The sequence below is a fragment of the Dipodomys ordii genome, unplaced genomic scaffold, assembly GCF_000151885.1.
Source record: "Dipodomys ordii isolate 6190 unplaced genomic scaffold, Dord_2.0 Scaffold40, whole genome shotgun sequence".
Classification (NCBI taxonomy): domain Eukaryota; kingdom Metazoa; phylum Chordata; class Mammalia; order Rodentia; family Heteromyidae; genus Dipodomys; species Dipodomys ordii.
The window spans coordinates 1,249,998-1,259,739 of record NW_012267256.1 but is presented as its reverse complement, the minus strand read 5'-3'; the positions used below and the strand labels follow the sequence as shown (position 1 = coordinate 1,259,739).

General features: G+C 47.7%; 1 protein-coding gene across 1 annotated transcript in view; it reads right to left on the bottom strand.

The window, feature by feature from the left end:
- The window catches only part of Tle1 (transducin-like enhancer of split 1 (E(sp1) homolog, Drosophila)), a 109,116-nt gene extending 100,517 nt beyond the window's left edge, over window positions 1-8,599 (bottom strand). Inside the window, exons 1-2 of the mRNA XM_013018474.1 lie at window positions 8,540-8,599; window positions 8,382-8,426 (exon numbers count right to left, since the gene is read on the bottom strand). Coding sequence (XP_012873928.1) covers window positions 8,382-8,426; window positions 8,540-8,560 — 66 coding nt within the window. The 5' untranslated portion in view covers window positions 8,561-8,599. The remainder of the gene's footprint in view (window positions 1-8,381; window positions 8,427-8,539) is intronic.
- Window positions 8,600-9,742: the final 1,143 nt, after the last annotated feature.

Below are 9,742 nucleotides of genomic sequence, written 5' to 3'. Positions count from 1 at the left end.
GCTCACACCTGTAACGTCACACTGCTCTAAGGGGAGTGCTCACACCTGTAATGTCACACTGCTCTAAGGGGAAGCAGTGCTCACACCTGTAATGTCACACTGCTCTAAGGAGAGTGCTCACACCTGTAACGTCACACTGCTCTAAGGGGAGTGCTCACACCTGCAACGTCACACTGCTCTAAGGGGAGTGCTCACACCTGTAACGTCACACTACTCTAAGGAGAGTGCTCACACCTGTAACATCACACTGCTCTAAGGGGAGTGCTCACACCTGTAATGTCACACTGCTCTAAGAAGAGTGCTCACACCTGTAACGTCACACTGCTCTAAGGGGAGTGCTCACACCTGTAAACACTGCTCTAAGGGGAATGCTCACACCTGTAACGTCACACTGCTCTAAGGGGAAGCAGTGCTCACACCTGTAACATCACACTGCTCTAAGGAGAGTGAGTGCTCACACCTGTAACGTCACACTGCTCTAAGGGGAATGCTCACACCTGTAACGTCACACTGCTCTAATTGGAGTGCTCACACCTGTAACGTCACACTGCTCTAAGGGGAATGGTCACACCTGTAACGTCACACTGCTCTAAGGGGAGTGCTCACACCTGTAACGTCACACTGCTCTAAGGAGAGTGCTCACACCTGTAATGTCACACTGCTCTAAGGGGAATGCTCACACCTGTAACGTCACACTGCTCTAAGGGGAGTGCTCACACCTGTAACGTCACACTGCTCTAAGGAGAGTGCTCACACCTGTAACATCACACTGCTCTAAGGGGAGTGCTCACACCTGTAATGTCACACTGCTCTAAGAAGAGTGCTCACACCTGTAACGTCACACTGCTCTAAGGGGAGTGCTCACACCTGTAACGTCACACTGCTCTAAGGGGAGGAGTGCTCACACCTGTAACGTCACACTGCTCTAAGGGGAGTGCTCACACCTGTAACGTCACACTGCTCTAAGGGGAGGAGTGCTCACACCCGTAACGTCACATTGCTCTAAGGGGAGTGCTCACACCCGTAACATCACACTGCTCTAAGGGGAGTGCTCACACCTGTAACGTCACACTGCTCTAAGGGGAAGCAGTGCTCACACCTGTAACATCACACTGCTCTAAGGGGAATGCTCACACCTGTAATGTCACACTGCTCTAAGGAGAGTGCTCACACCTGTAACGTCACACTGCTCTAAGGAGAGTGCTCACACCTGTAACGTCACACTGCTCTAAGGAGAGTGCTCACACCTGTAACATCACACTGCTCTAAGGGGAGTGCTCACACCTGTAATGTCACACTGCTCTAAGGGGAGTGCTCACACCTGTAACATCACACTGCTCTAATTGGAGTGCTCACACCTGTAATATCACACCGCTCTAAGGGGAGGCAGTACTCACACCTGTAACATCTCACTGCTCTAAGGGGAGTGCTCACACCTGTAATGTCACACTGCTCTAAGGGGAGTGCTCACACTTGTAACGTCACACTGCTAAGGAGAGTGCTCACACCTGTAATATCACACCGCTCTAAGGGGAGGCAGTGCTCACACCTGTGATGTCACACTGCTTCCAAACAGGTCTAAAGAAACTCAATATTTTTCAATTAATCAATGAAAAACACAGGGATTTGATAAAATGATAGAGTAACACTGCCAAACACACCTGGTGACTGCACTGTCTACAAACTGCGCAACTCTGAAAATGTAACTTTAGCAATCGTTTTTTTCTTAAGCCAAATGAATATAGCAATCTCCTAATTTATGTTGAAGATCTGTTTTTTGTTTCTCTAGTACACATCAAACCATGTTTTGGAAAATATAGAAAATGTCTACCTCTCATAAATATATCTACCTACACATATGCATGCATGCATGTCTCTGTCTGTCTGTCTCTCTATCTCTTCTCTCACTGGTTCACAGCATGGCTCAAGGGGCAGAGTAACTGCCTGGTAAGTGTGAGATCTTGAATTCAAACTCAGGACTGGAGGGGAAGAAAGGCATCAGGTGACAGGAGGTAGAATGCCGGCCTGGCCGATGCCATGCCCCCAGCACTATGAAACATGAACTACATACGACACTCACAGCACCATCCTGTGCTTCACTTGCTACTGCAGAATTCTCCAAAACTCTAGGTGAGGGATAGTTTGAAGATACAAAGGCCCTTACTTTATGAAAAGCAGCTAACTAAATAAAATGTAATGAAGAAGCACTACAGGTAGGTGCTGGTGGCTCAAGATTGTAATCCTAGCTACTCAAGAGTGAGATCTGAGAATCGCAGTTCAAAGCCAGCCCGAGCAGGAGTCTCCATAAACTACTCAAAATAAACTGGAAACAGTGCTGTAGCACAAGTGGTAGAGCACTAAGCCTTGAGCAAAAAGAATCTCAGGGACAATGCACAGGCCCTGAGTTCAAGCCTCAGGAATGACTCATACACACATACACATAGCACTACAGCCAGCCATGGTAGTGCACACCTTGCATCCTAGAATCTGGGAGGCTGAGGCAAGAGGAAACATGGTGAGATCTTACCTAAAAGAGAAAAAGGCAGTGGGGGGGGGGGGCGTATAGTAATTATCCTACATTTATCCTACATTAATGATTTTAGCTGTGAAAAATCCACGTGTGGGACATTGTGGTTAGTGAAAGTAGGGAAAGTCTGATAACGTCTAGTGGCGCCAAGAAACTCAGTTTCCTCCTACTTAATCCATTTCTGAAGACCCCTAAATATTCGATAATCAAAGAGCAAAGACTCTGATCACAGAAATGTAAACTGGTTCTGTGAACCAGTAACTAGATTCATCTTTAGTTTTCAACTACCACTCTAAATGATTTAAACATTCATGGAAAGAAACAAATGTTCTATTTCCTGACAAAACAGTGGGAAAACATCCTCAGCCTTGAACTTTTAAAAAAGCTCAAGGACAGCACCCAGGAGCCTAGCACAGCACAAAAAAATATTAACAAGTAATTAATAATTGTGGCTGGGGCACAGCGGCCCACACCCACAATCCCGGCTACTTGGGGGGCACCAAGGTGGAGGTCTAGGGACACATCCCACAGAGATGGTGGTGTGCACCTGCCACACTAGTTACTGAAACAGGAGGACTGAGGTCCACAGCAGCCAGTAATCCATCAGACCCCATTCCAAAAAGAACCAAAGCAAAGTGGGCTGGGCTGGAGGTGTGGCTTAAAAGGCATGCACCTGCCTCCCAAGCTTGAGGCCGTGCGTCTCAATATCAATACCACCAAAAAGAAAAAGAGAAAATCATGGATCACAGTATCTAAGCTCTCCGAGGTCTCCTCCTCCTGACCCCAAGGCTGCCCTGGATGGAAACCCACAGCGGCTGAGCGCGCTGGCTGGAGACCAGTCCAGTTACAAGGTGGGAAATCAGCTCTGCTTGCTGGTTTAAAAAACAAAACAACCCTGCAGGCCAACCTTGTACCTCAGAGTCTGGGCTTTAAATACACCAGGATCTTAACCTCTCTGAATTTGATTGCAAAGGACAAGCCTGTCCAGTGAAAACAAGGTGGGTGCCACTCCAATCTTGCTGTCAGCCACCCTCCATTATTACGGGATCAACGCTGGCCAATACTCCAGATCCTCGTTTTATGGTCCGAGATTTTTGACTTAGGGGAAAAAGAAAAAAATACAAGCCTAGAGATGTGAGCGAATGGTGGATCAAATGCCTGGCAGATGTGTGGTGATCTGAACTCTCCACCCTGCCTCACCCCAGAAGCTCCAGCAGAGAAACCCAGAGACAGACTAAAAACAAAAATAACCAAACAAAAAAAGGCAAAGTTAAACACACAGATAAGAAGTAATGTCACATCTTAGGAATTAACTCTCATTGTAATCCCTAACACAGTTCCACTTAAATACTTCACAAACACACCAACTCTACACACTACAGAATAACTTATTTTCCAAAGAGAAAACTTTAAATTCAGATCAAAATTATGGACCAGGCCTCAGACGCTGCCCACAGCCGGGGTAGACTAAGACTCCCGTCAAGGTACGTGGCAGGTTGCCGATGGAAAAACAGGTGCCACAGATGATGAGGATCACTGAAAATTGACTTTGTATTTTTTTTCCCAGTCCTGGGGCCTAAACTCTAGGCCTCGGCGCTGTCCCTCAGCTCTTCGGCTCAAGGCTAGAGCTCTATCACTTGAGCCACAAGTGCCACTTCCAGCTTTTTCTGCTTATGTGGTGCTGAGGAATCGAACCCAGGGCCTCATGCATGCAAGGCAAGCACTCTACCACTGAGCCAGCTTCCCAGCCCATCCCTGAGCTTCTTTTGCTCAAGGTTAGCACTCTACCACTTGAGCCATAGCCCCATTTCCAGCATTTTCTTTATATGTGGTACTGAGGAACCGAACCCAGGGCTTCATGCATGGTAGGTGAGTACTCTACCACTAAGCCACATTCCCAGCCCATTTTTTAATTTTTTTTTTCTGCTGGTACTAATTTTAAACTTGGGGTTTGCACACACCTCCAGTCCTTTCTGCCCTGGCTATCTTTGAGATAAGAGTCTCATTTTGGCTAGGACAGGCCTGGACTGAGATCTTATGTTTCCCAACATAGCTGAAATAGCTCAAAGGGAAGAGCAGCATGCCCCATGTGTGGCGGCACCTTTGAACATTTATCCAGGCTTTTCTAGAACCACATCCTCATGTCTCAGCCTTCTCCCACAGCTGAGACACCGGGCAAGTACTCCTGCATCGGTGACTAAGCTAACTGTGCTGCTAGGGCTGGCTTTACCAGCAACCCTCTGACTCCTGAGTCGCTGGGTTGCAGGCAGCAGCCATCAGTACCCAGGTCAGATTGTGGTTTGGCTTTTTGAGAGGTGGTTCTATTGTCCAGGCTGATCTCATTATCTGCCATTCTCCTGTGTGGTTGGGATTAGAGGCATGCGCCCCACCCCCAGCGGATAGCCTGGTCTGCTCTATATGCAGAAAATACACACAAGGGGGTACATGCAACCTGGGTATGCATGCTTGCAGTACATGCTGTTCACAGGAATCGCAAAGGAAATACAGAAGCCACAGAAAAGCAACTGCCCTCCAACGGAGGCTGGACCTGGAACAAGCAGATGGTTAGCTCTTCATGGGCCCGGGCTCCAGGGGCCTGAGGCATTTCCACATCTCCCTGGCTTAGAGTAGCTGGGTTTACCAGCTACTCGGATAGAGATGGACAGGAAGGATCTACCTTAAACCAAGGGGGGGGGAGGGGCACTACTGCAGCTGCCTTTTCAATAACTAGCCCCAGCCCAGCAGAGGAAGCACAGGGGAAGGTCTTATCAGGTGTTGACACAACAGAACTGGGACCACAGGCCCCATGCTAACTCTAACTTGGGAAACCACAGCCATGCCATTCTTCATTTGGATGCACTTCCACTTTAAAACTTCCAGGCGGAAAAGCCGGTGGTGAGATCTGACACTGAACTCTTCACATTCTCTCCTTCTGACAAGCCCACTGAAGGTGGGAAGGGAGAGACAAATCTTAAGAGCATGAAAGAGCTCTCAGCGGATCGCCTCCCCATCGCTGCAATTTTTTTTTCAATAACAAAGATGTTGTCAGAAATGACAATTTTTTGTGTCCCCTGATGACGGCTGGCTAGCATTTGGTTATGAGCCGTAAAGCAGGGATAATTTCAGCCTGTCAGGAGTCGCACTGATGCCCAGTTTCCCCCTAGAGAACATTCCTGTCAGGTCTAATAAGAGCTCCGAAGGCCCTCTCTACAATATAATGAGCACTTAGGCCATGCTGGTGATCAGGCAGCAAAAAGCATCCATTTGAGCCTGGCTACCCCCTGGGGGCCAGACGTCACCAGTTTTAATAAGAATTATGATTACCAGCAGCACCAAATGCCTCCTCAGAACTTATTATTAATGGGTGACATTCAGAAGGATGTTTTTCAAATGGAAGACCACTTTAAACTGAATTACAGCACATCTTTGCACACCACTCCACTGAAGGGTTTGTCAGCACTGACAGTATAAACTGAATTCCAGGGGCTTCATACCCTCCCATGAACATGGGGTCTCTCAGCTTTTCACGTTTTTCAAATTACTGGGCCAATTATACACAGCATATTATTAGCACAGAGGCTCACAGACAGACAGTATATAACCAACAAATGCCCAACACAGTACAGGAACTCATTAGGAAACTATTTTCACTCCACGGGGCTTCTGACCTTCCCTGCCCCTTCTCCCTTCTTCCTACATGATAAAGAAAAGGTCAGCCCACCATGTGCCCTACAGGAACCCAGAAGAATTACACACCTCTTTTATCTCGCCCCCTCCCCAATAAAGCCAGCACCAGTACACAACATCATAAAGGGGTGTTCCCTGTAAAAGACTCAATGAGGTTATTAAATCCTTGGAGTTTATAGGCTTACGAAAAAACTCAGTCTCCTTTTACTCTTTCTGAATGCTTATTATTTAAGAGGAAAAAAAGGCCCTTCAAGGTAAGATTAAAAAAGAAAAACCCACCAGCACCACCAGCACCATCACCACCACCATCACCATCACCACCACCACCTCCACCACCATCACCACCACCATCACCACCATCACCACCATCACCATCATCACCATCACCACCATCACCACCATCACCATCACCACCTCCACCACCTCCATCATCACCATCACCACCACCATCACCACCATCACCACACCACAGCCACCACCACCATCACCACCACCACCACCATCATCACCATTACCACCACCACCACTACCAGCACCATCACCATCACCACCACCACCACCACCACCATCATCACCATTACCACCACCACCACTACCAGCACCACCACCACCATCACCACCACCACCACCACCATCATCACCATTACCACCACCACCACTACCAGCACCACCACCGCCTCGTGGGGTGGGGGAGGGGATCAATCTTCTCAGCCAAACCTACTTGCATAATTTAAATGACCACAGTTAGCCATAGATCTGCTGACCCATTTACTCAACAAATTATAACTGCCCGCCGCCGCCCCCCCCAGTAAGGTAGAAACCACTGAAACAAAACAACCTCAATGTAAAGATGCTACCAACAGCAAATCAGAGTAAAATCAGCACTTTTTTAAAAGCCCTAATTACATTACCAGTGAAAGGCCCTGATCTTAGCTCTCTCTCCAAACACCTATCTGAGAACTGATCTCATGTACACGATAACATTATGAAACCTATGATGAATTAAAAATCAAAGAGTGCAGAGTTACAAAAGCAGAATTCAACTCTGAAACACACTTGCTTAATGAAAGTCTTTGAATATAAGGAAGATCTGAAGGCTGAACTAATCAATTTCTCCACCGTGCCCCGGCCGTCAGCGATGCTCTTTAATTTAATGAAACAAGGGTTTGAGATGAAATAGCACATATACATCAAGTAAGAATTGTATTGTTGCACTTTGAAATGTGTCCAACTGTGCAACTTCATCTGATGATAATTTTTTAAGAGGCAATCGATTTCTAAAAGACTTATTGTACCAGCGTCTTGATGAAAAAGTGAATGTCAGCATATCTCCAGAATACTCACACCCTGCCATTAATGCTTTCTTTGGCAGACAATGACTACTCAATCGAGGGTCCTCTGGGCTGAGCAATCATTTAGCTTTTCTTCTCTTATGAGGTCCTCAGTGCCTTGTTCCAGCTCAATACTCTTTTTATACACCATTATAGTGGCCATAAGTGTGAATTTTATGGGAACTTGCAAACTCATAGCTCCAGCTTTCCAGCCACTAATCTTCTCGTGCTTTTTAAACCACTAGGACTGAAGCAACTCCCGACATATGCTGAGGCTGGAAAGAAGGCTTTTTTCCTGCACCTCCAAACCCGCATCAAACAAGCATTTTTTCCAAAGGATGTGTGCTAATAAGCCAGTAATCCTGAGTGTCTCTTCACGAAGCCCCAAAGCACAGTCTACAAAGAATATTCCACACTTAGTCATATGCTTTGTTTAATCTGATTAGAGAAACTCCTAGCTGCTGTTCTTCTCCCCCCCCACCCCCGACCTCACTTCCTTCCACAAACTGCACAAAAATATCACTTAACTCTATAAGAGAACCCAGATCTTTGAACAAGGTAAATAAATCTATCCAGGTGGGAAAGTAAACCTCTGAGGCTCTGATAATTATCTGCCTATGAACAGGCAGGTTTGCATTTTCAAAACACCTCTTACCTAGTCACTTAAGTGCCACGTTAACTGTCAAGAAGCAATCTTTACTACAGAATAACCTACACCAACTCTCAGGGAGGCAGGAAAATAGCAGACAAGCCCACGACTACTGAGGACCAAGTCAGAACTGTAGCATCATATGAACTAGCTTCTCACTGCAGCTTGAGATTTAACTAAAGCTTACCTGTTTGTGCATTTCAATGTTTAATCCGTATGACATTTCGTAATACTGCAAAGAGAAAAAAAGAACTAAGCATTTCATCAACTCTCATGTCTCTGCTCAGAGCACATATTTGCTAACATCTTATGGAAAGGAAACAAAGTTCGATCTGGGATACTCACCATCACATAGTGCCTCTGCATTTCTGTCTTTTCGCTGGCCAGCTTCTCACATTCCAATTTAAGGCTAAAAAAGAAAGCAGGCAACTTAGCGTACACATTTGTGGTCACTTGTTTTAACATCTGCCTCATATTTGCACTTCAAGTAAAAACAAAGACCGATTTGGAAAAGCCGTGAACTACCTAGGTAAACGCCCCAAAGCTTTGTTCTGGTGTTTAATAGAGGAGGAGGAAGTAAAAATAAAGCACACAGTGCAGCTTCTTCCCCTCAGCGACAGCTCCTGTCCATCGTGGTGCACACCTGGTAAGACTGCAAGAATTAAAAAACAAAAACAAAACCATCCTTCCAGACGGACTGCTCCTCATGTTTGTCTGCCCCCTACTTCCTGGCATCAGCACCAGCTTCTCTGGACTGCACCAGAATCTGGTCTTTCCATGGTCTTTCATTTCCAGGATAGGTTGGACCGTATGTGCCAACGTTAGCCGTCTGGGTTTGAAAATGTGACCTGTAAAGTGACTTCAGCGCTGGCTGGTCCCTTTCAAAGGCCTTTGGTTTCTAAATCCCTGCCAAAATATGTCAAGGAGCTACTGCGATGAAGTGGGCTGAAGTTCTCCGGCTTGGTGAACATGGCATGTGCTTTGAGCTACAAGCAGACAAAGGGTCAATACTCAGAAAGCTCCCAACAAAGTAGGGAAATACACACCCAGGCCTGGATGGGGAGACCCGTCAGGAGGTGAGGGCTGGGCGGGCGGGGAGCGGGCTGGCGGGCGGCCCGGGATAGCCCTGACTGGGGCACCGGGACAGCTCCCACTTGAGGAACTTCTGAGGTAGTGTGCTCACAGCTGAGACCACACACACACACACACACACACACACACACACACACACACACACACACACACACACACACCCCGCTGGGTCCCCGCGCGGCCCTGCGGAGCGCCTTGCCCCGTCCATCCCCGCGCGGCCCTGCGCAGCACCCCGCCCCGTCCATCCCCGCCGGGCCGGAGCCTGGGATGGACTTTGTCTCGGACAACCCCGGCTTCTCCCACGGCAAACAGCGGGTTTCAACACGGCTTTGGTTCCCGAACCCCTGCTCGGTGCCGGGCATCGACCGGGCTCGGCCTGCTGGGCCCGCAGAGACGCCCGCTCCGAGCGCGGCCCCGGCGGCGGCCGGAGGGGAGACAATGGAGGCGCCGAGGGGC